General features: G+C 41.5%; 1 protein-coding gene across 2 annotated transcripts in view; it reads right to left on the bottom strand.

The window, feature by feature from the left end:
- TBC1D19 (TBC1 domain family member 19) overlaps positions 1-20,476 on the bottom strand; it is a 321,596-nt gene that overhangs the window by 179,363 nt on the left and 121,757 nt on the right. For both annotated transcript variants that reach the window (XM_030192613.1, XM_030192614.1), the window contains exons 7-9: positions 17,908-17,954; positions 9,813-9,923; positions 5,635-5,707 (exon numbers count right to left, since the gene is read on the bottom strand). In XM_030192613.1, coding sequence (XP_030048473.1) covers positions 5,635-5,707; positions 9,813-9,923; positions 17,908-17,954 — 231 coding nt within the window. The remainder of the gene's footprint in view (positions 1-5,634; positions 5,708-9,812; positions 9,924-17,907; positions 17,955-20,476) is intronic.

Below are 20,476 nucleotides of genomic sequence, written 5' to 3'. Positions count from 1 at the left end.
CTATTCAAAAGACCCTTTTGTAAAAGCTTCATGTCTTGGCTGTTACAATTATAGATGTGTTATCTAGGATTGGGATGGGTAGAAAATCAGAAGTTGGAAAATGTGGAGGTATTAGTAGGTTTATCAATACCAGTAATACTCTATTTGTTTGTAATCTGAGTGTAAGCAGAGATGTGGGTAATTTGGTAGACTCTATGCCATCATGTATACAGGATCCCAGAAGTGGTATATTTATGATATTAGGAAGAAAAGATTGAGACACGAGGGTAGGTGTATAATATACCCTTCTGTTATTTCCAGGGTTCCTATTGAGGAGGATTATATGTCAATTGTCTGCTTGTATTAAATGCATGCTCAGTCAGTAATAAGACAATTTTAATTCATGACCTGATTAATGACTTTTATAACCGAAACTTGGTTGCCAGACCCTAATTCTCCCCAAGTGTTAGAACTTTGTCCTACAGGATATCAGATATTACATAATCCTACACAAGACAGGAAGGTGGGTTGGCTATTATTTATAAAGATTCTTTTATCATTACAAAGGTAGAAACGTTATGGAGATGGGTTTAGAAGTGATGGTTTACCAGCTTACTGTTTTTTTAAAGGAGAAACTGGGGAAAACTTTAATCTATAGGCCAACCGGATCTTGGAATGGCATTAGTGAGTGGATACTTGAAATCATAGCTTAATATACTCTTGTTTTTAAGGAATTAATTATTTTAGGAGATGTGAATATCCACTTGGAAAATTATAGTGATGTTTCAGTACAGCAGTTTTTAGATTTGTTTGTTGCAATTGGATCTTAGGATTGATACTGATCAAGCAACACAAAGATGGTCATATGTTTAAGGTTTTGACTTTCACCAAAAGGAATGACTCAGAGACACTAATAGGACATCAGAAGTGGGGTGCAGTTCTTTGGACTGATCATTTTGTTTAGAATGTTTTTTTCTAAGACCATTTAAGAGCTTTGAATCCAGGTCTAAGATTAATACATGTCTTGGCCGGGGGAAAACTGATGCACAACTTTTTTGGCAGAAAGTGGGGGAGAACTAAAGTCAGAGAAACAATAACCAGAACAGCTGCTACAGGTTTGGAATAATGCAATATCTTTAGGCAAATCAGCACCTCTGAAAAAAAGGGATGATTGTTTAAAATGGAGTCACTGGTATACACCAGAGATGGCATATCTTAAGAGGGGCTGTAGGAGGCTAGAGAAATCCTGGAATAAAACTAAGGATCCTGGTATTTATAGACAGTGGAAAGAAGAGATTAAAATATATAAAAATTCTGTTGTGTCAAAGGGAATATTATAGAAAAATGATAGCTGATTCAGAAAATTTATCAACTCACTGATAACAACTGACAAGGTGCAGATGATTTCACAAGAACTACAACCTACGGTGGATGAGTTGGCAAATTATTTCCGCACTAAAATAGCTATTAGGCAAAGTCTCGTTGAAACCAGACAGGATTGACAATGGTGGGAGCAACAGGAGGAGAGAGGAGATAACTCTTTGAAAGGAGAAATGCTATGGAATGAATTTCTGGAAGTTGATACAAATACTATTATATCTACCTCAAAAGGTTGTCTAAGAAAGCTACTTACTTTAGATGTTTGTCCTTCCTATTTACTTAAGACAGCACCCTCTGACATAGTGGTCTGGTTGACAATGTTTGTTAATTCTATTCTTAGTACTGGGAGTTACCCCCTTGATTTGGCATATATTATGCTGACTCCTATTCCCAAATCAATGGGAGCTGATTTGTCTAAGCCTGAAAATTATAAACCAGTGGCAAGCATACCATGACTTGCTAAACTTAAACTACTAGTAAAAAAGGCCCGTTTCCGAAACCAATGAAACGGGCGCTAGCATGTGTTTTTTGTGTGTGTGTGTGTGTGTGAGTGTGTGAGGGTGCGGTGTGTGTGCAGGTTGTTGATGTGTGTCTTTTTTTGTTTTGTTTTTTGCTTGGGGGTTGGGGGATGTGCTGTGCTGGCAAAGTGGGTTGGATTGGTGTGTGGCTTTGAGGGTGTGTTTCTGTTGTATTGTGTGTGTGTGGTTTTGTCTGTCAAGGAGGTTTGTGGAGGGGGGTCTTTCTGTTGGTGAAATGTAAATGTGGTTGTAGGGGGGTCAGTCTTTGTTGAGTGTTGTTTTTTTTTTTCCATGTTTTTTTTTTTTTGTGTTGTGCTGAGGCAGCAGTGTTGTTTTAGATGGGCGGAAGGTAGAGGAGCACGTTCTTTGTCTGTTATTTTTTGGCCGTTTCAGGGCTGCTGTAGGGGAATGCTGGAAGAGAAATGTGCTGTTGGAAGCAGCGCCAATTTTTTCCATTGGGCTGGGGTTCTGGGCATCCTGGAGGTGGGTGACGGCTTGCCTGAGGACGGGAATAGTTGTTTTAAGTTAGCGGAAGGGAGAAGAGCACGGTCTCGGGCCGTCAGGGGGTGATCCGGTATGTTTGGTCCATTTCAGGCCGGCTGCAGGGGAATGCTGGAACATTTATGCGCTGCAGGAATCAGCGCCATCTTTTTCCGGGTGCTCAGGGAATCCCCGAGGTGAGAGACTGCTTGCCTGAGGCTGGGGATGGTTGAGCACGTCCTTGGCCGCTTCGGCAAAAGGGGAAGAGGAAGGGGGTGGGGAGTTACCTGCAGCCGCCTGAGAAACCATGTATTCTTTGTTTGTTTTGTATTATTAGTTTGCATTTCTGTTGAAGAAAGAGTGGATGCCTTTCGAATGATGGAGGTGGTGCGTCGGTGTGCGGCTGTTTCGTTAGTTTGGCAGCCAGTCTCCAGCGATTCCTAGGCAGGGAAGGAGTACTCCTCCCCCTTCCTTGGTCGCTGTTTGCTGCTGGCTGGGTCGCGAGTAATCCTTCCAGCTGGGCCGCAGCTTGTCCTGTTCGCCCACGTCCCAGATGGTGACGGGCACGTTGTTTTCCGGCTCCTCTGACTCCATGTCAAGCGATCCCAAATAGAGTCTGTGCTATAGGCCCTCTGGCACTCTTCAGTACTGGCATTAGGCATTTAAAAATTTCTCCCCCCCCCCTCCCCCGGTCTATTTTTGCACATACCCACAGCAGGAATATTCTTCTCTCGTTCCAGCGGTGGTTCTGTGCTCTCCGTGCTGCACAGATAATGAGCCATTCTGCTGGGGAATGCTCCTCCCTTATTGTCACGTAGTTTCCTCTGATTGGTCCGTCTTACGTTGCCTAGTGTTGCCTGGGAACGGTGTTGTGATGGCCCTTTGTGTTTCAGAATGTTGAGGGTGTTATTTCTGATTGGTCCGTCATGCGAGGGCGGGGCAGAGAGACATGGTCAGTGTTGTGGCTTCACCACCATGAACCCATGAACCCTTCAGTGAGTGACTGAGTGACTTCAGAACGTTGTCTTCAGAATGTTGAGGGTCAGATTTATTATAGTAGATTGTGAATACTCAATTATGTAACTACTTGAGCAAACTTGACATTCTTCATATTTCACAACATGATTTCAGACCACTACATAGTACTGAAACGCGATCATCGGCAGAATGAACGGATTTATCATTGAAGACCAGTGAATTGATTAACAGAGGACTGTTGGTCCTGAAGCAGCTATTGTGAAACAGGACCTGTTGACCACGGTCTAGAGAAAAGCGGGCTGAGGGTTTTCCTAAGCTAAGTAAAAATTCCTTTTGAGACATGCATGACAGTCCGAAGACATTTAAAACTTAAAACGTTTTAAAAAATATTAAGAAAATATGGAGGTTTTTAACTGCCGATGATGATGAAGCCCTAGCTCTCACCTTAATTTTGAATATGGTGCTGTGCTTCTAGAGGCGTTTTCCTCCATGAATACCAGACTATTCCTTATACTTCTTTAACAGTGAACAGATTCTTATTTATTTGGCTTTAGTTCACACATTTTTCATTAATAGCTCAATGTGAGTTACATTCAGGTACACTATCCAGCTTATAATCGAACGAGAATAACGCCCAAGTTCCGACCTAAATCGGGAGATGGGCGTTCTTCTCACAAAAACAAATAAAGCGGTATAATCGAAAGCCGAACTTTGGACGCTTTCAACTGCACTCCGTCGCGGATGCGGACAAAGTTGACGGGGGCGTATCGAAGGCGTGTCGAAGGCGGAACTGGGGCGTGGTTATCGGGCGAACAGAGATGGGCGCCCTTCGCCGATAATGGAACAGTTTTTGAGCTAGAATTTAGGACACTTTTCCTGGACCCTGTTTTTTGACGAATAAGGCCCCCAAAAGTGCCCTAAATGACCAGATGACCCCCAGAGGGAGTCGGGGATGACCTCCCCTGACTCCCCCAGTGGTCACTAACCCCCTCCCACCACAACAAATGATGTTTCACAACTTTTTACTTTCACCCTCAAATGTCATACCCTCCTCCCAAGCAGCAGTATGCAGGTCCCTGGAGCAGTTGTTAGGGGGTGCAGTGGACGTCAGGCAGGTGGACCCAGGCCCATCCCCCCTACCTGTTACAATTGTGCTGCTTAATGCTACTAGTCGTCCAACCCCCCCAAACCCACTGTACCCACATGTAGGTGCCCCCCTTCACCTCTTAGGGCTATAGTAATGATGTAGACTTGTGGGCAGTGGGTTTTGAGGGGGATTTGGGGGGCTCAACACCCAAGGGAAGGGTGCTATGCACCTGGGAGCTCTTTTACCTTTTATTTGGTTTTTGTAAAAGTGCCCCCTAGGGTGCCCGGTTGGTGTCCTGGCATGTGAGGGGGACCAGTGCACTATGAATCCTGGCCCCTCCCATGAACAAATGCCTTGGATTTATTCGTTTTTGAGCTGGGCGATTTCATATTCCATTATCGCTGAAAAGCAAAAACGCCCAGCTCACACCTTGACGAATAAAACATGGGCGTCTTTTTCTTTTAAAAAATACGATCCGCCCCGCCCCTTCACGGACCCGTTCTCGGAGATAAACGCCCATGGAGATAGGCGTTTCCGTTCGATTATGCCCCTCCACGTATTTCCCTATCCTTGCAGGTCTTACAATCTAAGTTTGTACCTAAAGAAATGAAGGGTTGTGACTTGCCCAAGATCACAAAGGAGCAGCATCAGGATTTGAACTGTGCTTCCCTGGTTGTCAGCCCAGTGCTCTAACCACTAGGCTACTCTTCTGCTCCATATTGAATATAATTCATGCAGTTATGTGGTCAAGAGACATGGTGGTAGGGTTATAGGCAGTGATAAGATCTGAGATGTCTTGAAGAAAGAGGTATAAAAGAAGTGAATGAACTGACATAGTATAAAATGGTGGTGCACAGTAGCACTTTGTTTTGATGATAGAATAGGCTGATGATAGCTGGGGAGATATTACAGGTGAAGCATTTGAATGCTGCTATCAGTGATAGCCCCACACAAGTGATTTAACCAGCCAGGATCCTCTCCAAGCTGGTTAAATCACTTTGAATATCAACCCCTTCAAGTATACGTTATACAGCCATTGCATAGAGTTGCTAGATTTGAAACCTGAATTTCACAGCAGAAATGCAGAATGGAGGCCTTTAAATTCAGATGTCTACCACTGTTAAAATATTTTAAAAAATTATAAAACCTTGCTAAAAGAAACTGCTTAATTAGATAATAATTTTTTAATTCACAATGCCAGCATAGACTCACCTGGAGGCACCTGTGTGGAATCATCAATACCCAACTGTCCTGTATTCAGGCCTAGCTCCTTAAAATATTCTGTCTGAAAATATAATAGAAACAGAATCAACTCAATGATTTTCATTTATGCATCTTACCAATAACAACTTGTGTATAATATGCAAACACTGCTTTGGTTGTACCACCGAAAGGTGGCATATCAAATCCATTACCGTTAACACCCCCCCCCCCCCCCCCTTACCCCTTCTGTATCATTTTGAAACTACCAGAAGATGCTTAAAATAAATAAATCTCCATTTCATCAAAACAGAACAAAATATTATGTTACAAATTATTTTAAAGAAACTCAGCATGCTGTCTAAATGTAAAATTTCAAGATGAGAATATAAATTGAATTAAATACTGACAAGTCACTTTTTTATTAGTAATTTTTAAATGCTACATTAAAGGAAAAAAAACTTTGAAAAGGAAAATTAGTTATACTTTTCAGAAAATTAACAACAATATGTAAGAAACAAAGAGAATACTAAAAAGAAAATTCTCACAGATCATTCCCACAAAAATATGTGATCCAAGAGCAATACCACCTTAGGAAGTAGGCAAATACAAGAAAAGCTCTTTAAATTACCTCTTTGAGAGAGTGTTTCTGATGTAATAGTGGATGATTATGTGGCATCCAGTGATCACGGATGGTGTGGTTCAATAGTGGGACAGACCTATGCTCTGTGTTTACAATCTCCTAATCATCTAGATATTGTGGTTCAATATTAAGACAGGTGTGGAAAGAGTTCATTCAGAAGTGAAGGATCCAGACTAGAAAAAAAAACAAAAACTAACTATGTTGAAATGAGGGATCAACTCAAGGAGTTAAGTGGATGGGAACATCTAGAAGGAACAGGAAAGCAGTGGGCAATACTGAAACTAGCTATTTCAAGGGTGATAAACCTCTTTGTATGGAAAGTAAATAAAAGTAAGAGGAAAAGAAGGCTGGTTTGGATCTCAAAAGTAGTGGCTGAAAAGACAAAGAAAAAGAGATTAGCCTTCTATACCATTGCAGAGAGGAAGCCAGGCAACAAATATGGGATAGCTAAGGGGTCCTTTTACTAAGGTACACTGAAAAGTGGCCTGCGCTGGTGTAGATACATGTATTGAACATGAGCAGGTCCATAGCAGAAGTTTGTGGCCTGGATAGAGTCTTTATAGTATTTGTATGTTTTTGTTGTTGTTTTTTTTTTTTTTTAGGATGGCCACTTCCTCGACTTTTGTCACCAAACAAGTTCTCCATGACAAGGGACAACTGCTAGATGTTCCTGGAGAGCAGATTCAAGGTCAGAGACCCTGAGCCAGGAGAGAAGTCACACTGCCACTGATAAGGCAGAAATGTGTGAAGAGAAATCAAAGGCCTGGCTTGCCAGATATTTACAACAGTCGAGGAGTTTTCTGTGAAGCTTATGGAATTGCTCAGCTTTTTCAGGGGGGGAGGGGGAAGGAATTCTGCAAAAGATAAAGTACACTGTATTAGAGACTCTAAGTAAATTGTGGAATAAAGGTGATAATCCAATATGTGATTGGTTAGCATTGAAACCTGAAATGTTTTTCTGCCAAAGAGTCCAGTGTTCTAGCTTCTCTTCTGGAAGAGCAGAAGCATGAGATCTTGCACTGTGAGTGTGCTTTAAAGCAGATGCCACAACTATGGAATGATGGGGTAACTATGTTTTCTCAAACCCAAAGGATTTCTGTATCCTATACATTTTATCAATTGTCTTTGGGCTACCTGAACAGTCAGTGGAGCCTCCCAGTTTTTGAGTACAGTATATTTTATATTTGTATGAAATGGAACAGTGATTCCTTTTCTAGGAGGAGAGTCATAATCCAGAACCTCAAAACTTTCTAAACGAGGTTCTTCCTTTGTTTCTAGTTTGAAAGGTATGGCTTGAGCCATCTCATGGACAAAGCCTGAAAAGGATATACTTTCTAGAGAAGAGCTACACCTATCAGATGGCGGAGAGGGATCACATGGAATGCCATAGGACTCTTCAGCTGAGAGGTCCCGTGGGTTCTGATCTGTCTCCAAGTCTTCAAAATACTATTAAATGGAAGCATGTGGAAGTGTGTGTCGACTACAGCATCGGCTTTGTGTTGAGATGCCTCATGGCAGATGAGTCTCTGAATCTGGAGAAAGTTCTTCTGCCGATGTTGACGCATGCACCGGTCAGGTTCATACTGCCCTGGATAGTCGATACTGAGCTGGTGTGTGGGGCCTCTCCTGTGACAGCCTCTCTGAAGTATCAATGGGCTGAGCTGAGGCTGGGGCAAGAACCCTGTAAGCCTGTATAGACTGTGAATGCAGTAGCTCTGAAAGCTCCTCTTTGAGCATAGCCCTGATTTCCTCATGTACAATAGGTGTTCAGTACTGCCTGAGAAACCAGAGTTGAAGCAGTCTGAGTTGTATACTGAGCAGGTGTAGGAGACCTTGAAAGGCCTCGATGAGAAATAAGTTGGAGAGGAGGAGCGCGGTCACTGTGGCACGGACTGTTCCTACACATCAAGCACACTGAAGTAGGGGAGGTGGGGCTCTCAATGAGCTTGGGATAGCTTGCTGAAACATGTGCAAGGCCTCGTGATTCTGAAGTTGGTGCCTGTAATCTGCTGTTACCTTAATATTCCCTGGGCCAGGAGCAGAAGGCCCCCGTTGTTTCTGCGCCTATATGTTTGGTGCTGTGATTATCACCTAATTGTGCCGATTGCCATCTGATGCATAGTCAAAACAATTAACTCCTTATATGTTAGGAAATGGTCAACACAGCAAAAAGATCCAATACAAAAGCCAACAAAAATAATATTACTAATAATAATTGTGAGTGAAAACGAACCCTCAGACAATTTATTTACCCAAGCAACCCTTCATTAAGGGCTTAAAGGGTGACCAATGTTTTATCTTTCATCAGGTCCTTTTTAATAAGGCACCTTCCTTTAGAATGTGCAAATATTTCTGTGCCCAAAATCAAATTGTGTAATATTTATAACAGCAAGTTCCAATTTCAAACATTTTCATAATAATGATGCTAACAAGGTACTTATCGGAATGTGTTGGAAATGTCAGCTTTACCTAAGTAATATTCCTCTCTCAAACATGTACAGCCAACTGCGGAATTTCAATGTGACCAAACAAGTACCCAATGAAATAAAACGCCTGACACTGTGGGCTTCCTATCAACTGCTTTCAGGGACTGGAGTGAAAACTTCAAAACTGGACTCACTCTCCTACACTTATTTCTTCTCAACAACACATAGCATAGCAGCTGCACCAGAATTGTGAATCCTGATTTATCACTGGCAGATGAAGAAGAGCTAAGTATATGATACCTATTCTGGAATATTTGATGTGGGTTTGAGTCATCTAAAAATGTCATGCAAACAGTGAGTGGGGGCCCTGTCTACATAATTTATGGCCCTGGCGTATTGCAGGAGAAAAAAAAGCAGTGAAAAGGAGGGGATGGAAAAGAGGGAAGGACACAGAACCTAGTTATACCCCAGACATCATTTGTGACTTGAAATGCCGCTGTTACCCTGCTCTACCAGCAGCCAGCTAGTCCAGGAGCTGCAGAGCACACCATCTACCACCTGCTAGAGATAGAAAAACACTGATTTTCTGAAGTTGCACACAGTCCTTACGCGTATAACACAATTCTGTGTTTTCTATCTTCACCTACTGGTCGATGGCACAAACAAACCCGTAGGTTCTGGACTGGTCTGGGAAGCACTAAAATAATAATAATAGAATCTGGTATCTCAACATACATTCTGTCTCACCACCTTACAGAGAATAAACAGCAAAGTAATGAACACAAAAATGTAAAAGATGGTATGAATGAAGAATCAAAAATCTAGAATTGCTGTGCTCACTCACAAAGGGAGTGCTCTAAATTTCTGAGCTTCATAAACATTTATATGTGTACATTTTTTGTTTTTACTTTATAACTATAACTAAGAATAAGTTATTCCTCTTTTAAAAGATGGCTCCTGTTTGCATGAAGAAAGCTTACCTGTGTAACTCTTGCCTAAACACTGATGAATCAGTTCTAAAGGATTTTCAACTAGCATTATTAATCAACATAATTTTGAATTAACCTGAAAACATGCATTAATCTTTACAACAAGCACATTTTTTGAGTAATTGCGCTCACCAATTCAGGTATGTCTTTAACTTGCAATGGCACCTGAATTAAACCGAGGTGGCTTCTGAAGCTTGGCTGATCACTACATTCATAATTAGGGTTCCGGAGGTTAATCAAAACCTGCAAAAATATAATATACCATGTTACACAGACAGAGCAATCAACTAACTCATGAATGATAACATTTAGCAATATAGTAGAATCAGATTTACGAGGGTCTCTTATATACATATGTAAGCATAAGTCATACAATATTCTTGAACTGTTCGCTACACTTAAATGATTAAGGGCTCTCTTTCTAAACCGCAGTAAAAATTTCCACTTCCTGCAGCATTTGCGGGATTTTACTACAAGTCTAATGCAACAACTTTTAGGGGTATTCCTACTATTTTATTGCTGGTCAAGTTTTTCCATTACTGCATGGTACCTACAAAGAGTTAATGCAGGACCACATATGGCCTCCTATTTAGGGGGTGGTGAGTAGTCTTGCATTAAAAGTGCGCTATCTAATCAGCATGAAGTAAATGCAGCATACTACATGGATAACTCTTCCATGCCCATTCCCTGCTCATGCCACACCCTTTGACAGAAATTTACATGCAGTTTAAAAAGCAGAAATAGGCAAATTAACGTAAAACTCCTTAAAGGGACCACAACACCCCCTCAGGAGCATCCTTTGATATGGGGGAGGCTGATCTGAGAAGCCCCCAAGGCCAGCTCCATCAACCCCTTATATATGTGGCACCTGGTACCTCCAACTGAGGAAAAAGGGTATTAATGGGCAAGATTTCCCTCCCTTTCCCTCAGGAAATTATCACACAAGCTATGTGAATTCAGCTCTCTTAAAATCTCTCACACCTCTGTCATCTGTGCTCTGCTCTCATTGAAAGTTTCCACAGAACTCCACCCCCTGAGCAGGGAAAACATTCACTGACATTTTTCCTTCCTCAAAAAGCTCCTCCCTCTTCTCCATAGAACCAGATGTCATGGAGAAGAGAAAATACATTATTTGCAAAGATGCCAGATGGGCGGTTTTCCCGCCCAATTGGGCGGCTTTCCGCGACCCGCTGCGGGAAATTTTTGCCCGCTGCGGGTCGCGGTTTTTTGGGCGGCTTTCTTTTCCATTGGGCGGGGTTTTTTTCCTCGCCGGCTGCGGTTTTTTGCCCCACGGGGGGGGCGTGGTTAATGACGTCGAGGGTGGAGCTGTTGACATCAGGGGTGGAGCTGTTGACATCAGGGGCGGAGCTGTTAACAGTGGGGTGCAGCTGTTCACATCAGGGGTGGAGCTGATGACGGCGGGGGCGGGGTTGGTGACAGCGGGGGCGGGGTGTGCGGTTTTTGGGTGGGTTTAGAGGCTGGTTTGGGTCGGAAAAATTATTTAAATCTGGCAACCTTGATTATTTGACAGCCTGTTCTAATCACAAACATACATCAAAAACTGACAGAAAAAAATCTCTCAGATCAAAATGCCAGTCTGATTAACACACAAAATTATATTTTATCAAAACCCACTTTATAAATAGGATACATGCGGTAGTCTATTACCAAGTGTTAACTGTACTGTGTTCTTTAATAGCCGAAGGACGATCTTTGTTATGCAAAGGCCAGAAGGCAATCTTAATGCAATTCAATTTCTCTAGTGCATTCGATTTAGTGGGCCATATGCTTCTTTTGTCCATTCTAAGTCAATCTGGCATTGATGGAAATGTTTTGAAATGGTTTAGAGGATTTCTTCCTTGCAGATCTTATCAAGTAAAAGGTGTAAAATCATCACCATTGAGGCCCCAATGTGGGGACCCACAAGGATTGCCTTTATCGCCCATGCTGTTTAATATTCTTTTGAGATCTCTGGGTCAGATATACTGCCAGGCTGGCTACAAGGATAAAACAAAGTTTCTATTTATAGGACAGGAAGATAATAGGTTACTAAGGGCGACCTGATTCCTGAGTTAGCTTGAAACAGCCTGTTTTGAAAAAGTCCCCTTAAATTCAAAACTATATAAAGAGGAAAGGTCCCACTGAACTTTCTTTCTGAGAAGTTCTGAGAGAAGAGGACATTTCTCTGTTAAGTGAACACTATTTTGGCTTTGTGCTTTGGGAACTTAAAGATTGGGGTTTAAAGGAGGAATTGTAGGTTAGTGATAGGCAGAATAAAAATATAAAACAGCAAACTTTATCAACTAATCTCCATACTCTTTTCCCCCTAGTTTTAAAACTTGAACTTTGTACCACAGCATTAACAGCCTCTAGCAGGCACTGCAGGACCTAGTTTAGTCCTGCTATGACTAGGGGGTATTCAATGAAGCTACAAAGTAGTACATTTAAAACGAATTGGAGAAAATTTATACTCAACATATAATTAAACTCTGGAATTCGTTGCCAGAGAATGTGGTAAAGGCAGTTAGCTTAGCGGGGTTTAAAAAAGGTTTGGATGGCTTCCTAAAGGAAATGTCCATAGACCATTATTAAAATGGACGGGGAAAATCTACTGCTTATTTCTGGGATAAGCAGAATAACATGTTTGTCCTTTTTTGGGATATTGCCAGGTATTTGTGACCTGGATTGGCCACTGTTGGAAACAGGATGCTGGGCTTGATGGACCTTTGGTCTGTCCCAATATGGCAATACTTATGTACTTATGATATATGGAATGATAATATACTAAAATGGTGTAGTCCTGATTTTAAATATGAATCTAGCTTGAATATATTAGGGATTCTTCTGACAAGTAGTCTAACAATGGACAAGCAGATGAACCCACTGGTAAAGACGGCTTTTTTTGATAATAAAGAAAACTATTAGACTTATTTTCGAAAGAGAAGGGCGCCCATCTTTCGATACAAATCGGGAGATGGGCGTCCTTTTCCCAGGGTCGCCCAAATCGGCATAATCGAAAGCCACTTTTGGGCGTTCTCAACTGCTTTCCGTCATGGGGACGACCACAGTTCACGGGGGCGTGTCAGAAGCATAGCGAAGGTGGGACTGGGGTGTGCTTAACACATGGGCGTCCTCAGATGATAATTGAAAAAAGAAGGGCATCCCTGACGAACACTTGGCCAATTTTACTTGGTCCTTTATTTTTTTTATGACCAAATCACAAAACTGTGCTCTAAATGACCAGATAACTTACTCCCCCAGTGGTCACTAACCCCCTCCCACCCTAAAAAAAAAATGTTTTTTAATATTTTTTTCCAGCCTCTATGCCAGCCTCAAATATCACACCCAGCTCCATGACAGCAGTATGCAGGTCCCTGGAGCAATTTTAGTGGGTATTGCAGTGCACTTCAGGCAGGCAGACCCAGGCCCACCCCCCCCCCCCCCCACCTGTTATACTTGTGGTGGTAAATGTGAGCCCTCCAAAACCCACCACAAACCCACTGTACCCACATCTAGGTGCCCCCCTTCATCCCTAAGGGCTATGGTAGTGGTGTACAGTTGTGGGGAGTGGGTTTTGGGGGCTCAGCACACATGGTAAGGGAGCTATGCACCTGGGAGCTTTTTCTGAAGTCCACTGCAGTGCCCCCTAGGGTGCCCGGTTGGTGTCCTGGCATGTCAGGGGGACCAGTGCACTACGAATGCTGGCTCCTCTCATGACCAAATGGCTTGGATTTGGTCGTTTCTGAGATGGGCGTCCTCTGTTCCATTATCACTGAAAATCGGGGACGACCATCTCTAGGGACAACCATCTCTAAGGTCGACCTAAATGTTGAGATTTGGGCATCCCCAACCATATTATCGAAATGAAAGATGGCCGCCCATCTTGTTTCGATAATTCGGGTTTCCCCGCCCCTTCGCGGGGACGTCCTGCGAGGACGTCCTCATGAAAACTTGGGCACCCCATTCGATTATGCCCCTTCACGTTACTACGTTTTCCAGATCCTAGAGGAATTCATTTTGAAAGAATGTTTTCAATGGGGTTTTCTTATTTAGCATCTGCAGTCTTGAATGCACTTCCATATCAAATTAGAAAGCTTCATAATTATTTATTTCACAAGATGCTAAAAGTATTTTATTTTAAAAAAATACTTGGATGTTTGATTGCATTTTAGTTATGTGATCATGATGTTCTTTCCAGGGGATGCCTGGCTTCTTTAAATCTTGTAATCCACATAGAACTTTATGATATAGGTGAAATATAAGAATCTTGTGTTATATCCTCAAAGCCTTCTATGAGGAGTTTTTATGCAAAGCATAAGATGGCTTCCACATTTCTATACATGTTTTCTGCTACATATTCAAAGCCCTCGAAGTCTGTTACGCAGACCGGCCAAATTTATTTCTAACAAATATGTTAGCATAGCCTGGGATGGCATCACACAGGCTACTATAAACAACAATTGTTTATAGTAGCCTGTGTGATGCCATCCCAGGCTTTGCTAGCATATTCAATTGCATTGCATATGTAACTGTCTTCCAGTAATCAAGCATGGTGATTTCCTTGTCAGTATCTAAAGCTTCACAAGGCCTTGCTGTAAAGCTCCTGCATGCACTGGAACTTGAAAGACTTTATTATTCCCTGATCAAGAATGATAGATGATGTGTTCGGGGGTGTAGAGACTACCCTACATTATGAACCTGACTTTTACAGACTTGGCTACTGTCAGATCTCATACAATGCCTGATAGAACCATCCCTCTATCTCCACATGTTGTAGAACATGTAAGAGATAAGTCCAGTCTACTTGGTCAAAGCTTTACTATTGCTCGTTGGCAGTGAGACATGGCCTTTAATACTGACTGTCTGCCTTTTACAAAATGGACCCGACAGTCCCCTATCAATGTGGGCAAGCAAGCAGTCTGTCCACTAAAATCTGAGTGATATCCACATTGATAAGGGAAATAGGACATTATGATTCAGAAAGCAGGTCAGATTTCCCAGCCTCGGGAATTAATGTAATTAAGGCCTCAATAGCTGGAGAAGGAAAAAAACCCTGTCCATTGCAGTCATGTAATAAGTCTCTAGGGAACTACATAACTGGTGGGCCATAATATTGTAAAATTATGGAGTGTATCCATCCGGGCCTGGGGTCATACAATTTCATCTAGCCCAGATGGCTTTCTGTATTTGTTTGGCACATAATGGGGAGATAAGCATCAAAGCATTTGAAGACCTATGGAGCATGCCCAAGTCTTCCAAATAATCAGAGACTGCAGGCCCACACCCATTGCCTGTGTAGCATATCTGTGTAAAATGATGTAAAAAACAGTTTGCCATGTCTTGTTGTTTAGTGAAAAACGCCCCCGCTGCAATCTGTAAATGAGAGACATAGCAAGATCCCTGCCAAAACTTAGTCACCTGCGCAAACAGCTTACCAGATTTGTTGCCATATCGGTGATAATTATATTTTCTAAAAAACAACATTTTTTTAGTGTGCTCATGAATTTAAAGCTGCTTAAGTAGCCAACATGGTTTCTTTAATAGACTGGATAGGATGCCTAATATATTGTTGCTTAGCAAACTGATATTTTTGCTCTAACAGCTATATGCCTTGTGAGACACACTTATTCCTACCTACTGTGTATGCCAAAATATCACCACGAAGGGCTACCTTCATCGTTTCCCAAAACAGAATGCCCTCTTGCACATGTTGTGCATTAAAAGTGATGAAATCTGCCCATTTCTGATTTAAATAATTAAGGAAGTCAGTGTCTTTTTGCAGATATGAAGGAAACCTCCATCCTCTAGTCCACACTTTCGCATTCACCAACTCCACGTCCACTCAGATAACTGTGATTGGATACTTCTATGGGCCCTATCTCAAAACCGCTAATTGATGGAAAAATGCCTGTGAGGCTAGGATATAGTCTATTCTGGAGAATGTGTTGTGTGCCCTAGAGAGATGGGTATAATCTGTCTCTGTTGGATGCAAAAGGCACCACAGATCTATTGGTCCCAGAGAGGAACAAAGTTAAGGCATCCCTTTACCTGTTGAGCACAGGAGTATGTTTGGAAAAAGACCTATCCAGTTTGGCATCTAATAATTGATTAAAATTGCCTACAAGTAGCAATGGGGCAGAGATTTATTATCAATTCCAAAGCGCACTATTTTCTTAAAGAACACATGCTCATGTGTATTAGGGGCATAGATGACAAAAAGATGAAACCCACAGCCACTCAGATTAATTTTTAACAGAAGGAATCTGCCATATTCATTTTTAGATATTAATTGAACCCTAATAAGAATCACCACTCCTGCTGTCTTCTGAGAGGAGGAGGAGGAAGAATAATATATCTCCCCAACCCAACCACACTTAAGTTTTTGATGTTCCTGGTCTGTGAATTTAGTCTCTTATAAGCAGGTTATGTCTATTTTTGCCACTTCAAAGCCACGAGGATCTTACTGAGCTTTTATGGAAGAGGTTATACCAGAGACATTCCATGAGGCAATTCACACATGGTGATCACAACTAAACAAAGCACATAGTTTTCAAAATACAAAACTAAGGGCTAGGTTTACTGAAGTGTGCAAACTGTGTTATCTACCGCATGTCCCATTTTATGTGATTGGACATATTTACTCACTAACAGACATTAATATAGCAGCACACTTTAGTAAATCTAGCCCTAAGTGCATTGTTGTAATCTCTGGACTTTTTTTCTTGATCCTGGTCAAGTGGATAATTTTATACTGAAGTAAGTATGATTTACATATTTTGGTTATGTAATCACCAAGTATTCCCACTTGATGTGAGCTTGTGAAATTTTTTTTTTTCACCTATGGATAATGTTTCTTGTTTTATCATTGTGATATAATTTCTTTGTTTCATAAAGACACCAGGTCTGCCATGGTCTTTCATGCAACCTCATTATCAGGATGCCCTATCCTTCAAATTTATTTTGTTCCGGAGCTATGCGCTTTTGATCAACAGACAGCCTTCCCCCCAGTTTCTAGTTTAAAAGTTGCTCTATCTCCTTTTTAAATGTTGATGCCAGCAGCCTGGTTCCACCCTGGTTAAGGTGGAGCTCATCTTTCTGGAATATGTTCCCCCTACCTCAGAATGTTGCCCAGTTCCTAACAAATCTAAAACCCTCCTCACTGCACTCTGGAGCTCTGCCTGTTTCTTGGGTCCTGCACATAGAATGGGCAGCACTCAGAAATGCTACCCTGAAGGTTCTAAATTTCAACTTTCTACGTAAGAACCTAAATTTGGCTTCCAGACCCTCCCTTCCACATTTTTACATGTCATTGGTACCCACATATGTACCAAGACAGCCAGCTCTTCCCCAGCACTGCCTAAAATCTTATCTAGGTGTTAAGATCCACCACCTTCACACCAAATGGGCACATGACCAAGCAACTTTCATGTCCACTACCCACCTAGCTATCTATAAGCCTAATAATCAAATCTCCAACTAAAATGGCTGTCCTAAACCTTCCCTTCTGGACTAAAATACAATATACCATTTGCATATTTTCTGAGAGCAGGGTATTATTGGATTAGCATCTGTGATCTGACAAAATTAGGGACTTAGTTACTCTGTACAACTTACACTGGTAAAACCTGACTGTGAATCAAGATCTAACTACCCCTAAAAAAACCCATATAGGGCACCTGCTATCATGATCTAATAATCAACCTATTTTTTGATGCCTCTGTATTTACTCTACACTACATTGACTTTATTCATTCTTCTCAGAAAGAACATTTATAGATATCTGGGAATATTAAACTCCAAGTGATGTGTTCAAGAATTTTTAAGATGTTGGGCCCAAAACTGTGGATTGCTATTCCACTGGAATTGAGAGCATTAAAATGCCATGCAGCTTTTAAAAAAAAAAAATCCTAAAAACTCAGTTTTATAAAAAGATTTTCAGCTAATTGTGAGGTAATAGGAACATGATTCTAATGGACCAGTAATACAGGGCTTCTTTTACAAAGCCACGCTAGCGATTCCTGCGCAGTAAATACGAGGAAGCCCATTACTGCGCAGAAATACCTAGCGTGGCTTTGTATGAGAGGCCCATAGTGAGCTGGATATATAATGCATGAGAAGTATAATGATTAATGTGATATTAATGTACATTATTTTATTGAATGTAACTTCTCAATCTAATTTGGTAAATACTGTAACAAAAAATAAAGTTCAACAATAATGATAATACCTCAAGGAAGTCCTTAGGTGCATAAACAGGTCTAAAGCGGCTTAGATCTGAAAAAGAAAAAGGAGATGTTGATGTCAATTGAAAATGTATTCTGCTTACAAAATTAAACATGCATGCTTGATGAAAAGATATCTTTGAATGTAGAGAAATTTGTCACAAGATTGCATTTTTTGTACTACTATTCTTCTTGTATAGTATTGAAAAACAGAATATCCATTTTTGTTATTCAGTTTTTATTTGCATGGCAGGGCATACTGCGCTCTCAACTAACAGAATGCCATAAAAAATCTGTACACTGTCATATTTTGAAGAGTTTTTCCATTCTAAGGAGAACAAAAAGATGATGTGACATTTTCAGTACTTGGTTTATATTTGATCAAAATACTGTAGTTCTGGTAGCTAAAACAAATAGCAAACATGAAAATAATTGGACTATTCACCATACAGAACTCTTTTATGTTCCCATCCCTTCTTTTGAGTAATGTTCCATTTCCTCTGCTAGCTGAAACACTATTCTGGCTAACACGGCTCCTTCCCTTCTGATCACATGACATCCTCTCTATGATACATTTTCACCCATCACCACCTTGCACATTCTCCCCTACCCATCTAATATCCTTCTCTGGCTCTCTCATGCACCTTATCCTCATTACCCTTATAGACTGCAAAAAATCTCTCTCACCCCAATCACTTTTCTCTCTCTTCTCCTGTGACCTCTAGCTCTCTGACACCCTTCTCACTTTCATTACCTCTGGCTCTCTCTTGCATACACATTCTTTCACCACCTCGGCCCCAACCCAATACATCCCTCACTTTCTTTTCATACACCCTCATATACCAGAAGCAATGGTGGCAGCGGTGGACAGGGAGTCGGCACCAATGGAGACAGTGTCATTCTCCAGTGTATCGAGGGAGAAAGCTCCCTCGAACCACAGGGCCACCTCCTTCCTTCACTGCTCCTGCCCAGAACCTGGCCCTTAGGCCAATGGTTCGAGGCAGGTGCAGACTCAATTCTCTCCTCAAGAGAGATCCAGACTACTCATAAGAGTCTAACTAGGAGCCAGAGTTTCTCAAAGGAAGGGTCTCCTGGTATCCAGTCAGACTCCACTTCAACTCATGGTAGGAGGTCTCCCACTGAGGAGCTTTCCTTCACCGATTTTGTAAGGAAGATAGTAACACAGTAAATATTGGAAAATAAAGAACTGTACAGTGAATTCAGTCTGCCCAACAAGGTGTCCAGAATTGTATCTGGCACTCTGCACAGGTTCCACTTCATGATTAAACACTGGCATCATAAACAGGGCAGTTGGCAATCTTGGAACATAACAACATTGCTTCAACCCTAAGAATGGCTTTCCCTGCCCCACCACTTACTAGCATCACTTATTTGATAATATCAAATTTATGATTCTACCTGTCTCCTTCCCCCCAATAGAGATACACATCACCTGCAATTATGAATGTTATATGATATGCACATACTTAGACTACAGAAGTCTGCTCGACACCAGTTTTACTTCCCAACTAAGTCCATCCCATTTCAGCTGGATGTCAAGGAGGAGTCCAAGGCAGAAATGTCAGAGAACCTTGACTTTTGATGCCCCTCCAAAGGAAGCTGTGACCGTGCCCATTCACATCATCGTTAGTGCGATACAAATGAAACAGGAGACCCCCCCCCCCCCCCCCCCCGCAGCTCATTCATAAGAAGGTTGACTATCTATAGAGTCCAGAAGGCTCCCGTATTTGAGAACCTCCAACTTCTGTACCTGTACATGGTCATAAAATCTGCTCTCTGAACAGCCAAAAGCTTCAAGATTCACTCCTCAATCCCCCACAGGGATGGAGGCTAAGACCTTGGAGTATTTTGGGAAGAAGGTGTTTCACAATGCTATGCTACTGTTTCACATATATTCTTACCAGATCCTTATGAGCATGCATATACAGAACTTAGTGAGCAGGGTAGTGAAAATTGCAGATACTACCACCTGAGAAGGCTGCAGAGCTCCGCCAGCTAGTAGCCAAGCAGGAGTACAAAAAAACACATGGCTCAAACAACCTATTATGCTTTCAATGTGGTGTCTGGGATCTCTGCAAAGGGTATCAGAATGTGCAGACTCAACTGGCCGCATCTCTCTGACCTAGAACCAACTGTTCAAGAGAAGCTGGTGGATGTCCCATGCTGGGGGGATAATCTTTTTGGTGACAAAGGAGGTTGCCTATTTTATCAAGAAACATACTGATTCCATGAAGTCACACAATCTGCTCCCTCCTCTAGGAGGTTTTTGGCAGGACAGCAAAGGAGGGCCTACTATTCGCTCAGGCTTAAGTAGATTTATTTTTTAATTATTTACTTATTTAAAATTTGTATATTCCACAAGATGTCAGCAGATTACACTATCAACATAAACAGTAAAATCAAACTGAACAATACAAAATCAAAGACATCATAATAAAACAAAATGATTAAAAACATACAGGAGGATATCTACTCTTTCTAACAAAATGGTAACAAAAAATCTGCTCAAACCTAGTTCACATTCCAGGACTCTTTCAGGGTTAGATAATGAGA

Source organism: Microcaecilia unicolor, chromosome 2 (genome assembly GCF_901765095.1).
Source record: "Microcaecilia unicolor chromosome 2, aMicUni1.1, whole genome shotgun sequence".
Classification (NCBI taxonomy): domain Eukaryota; kingdom Metazoa; phylum Chordata; class Amphibia; order Gymnophiona; family Siphonopidae; genus Microcaecilia; species Microcaecilia unicolor.
The sequence above is the reverse complement of the archived record's forward strand: the minus strand, read 5'-3'. Positions and strand labels throughout refer to the sequence as shown.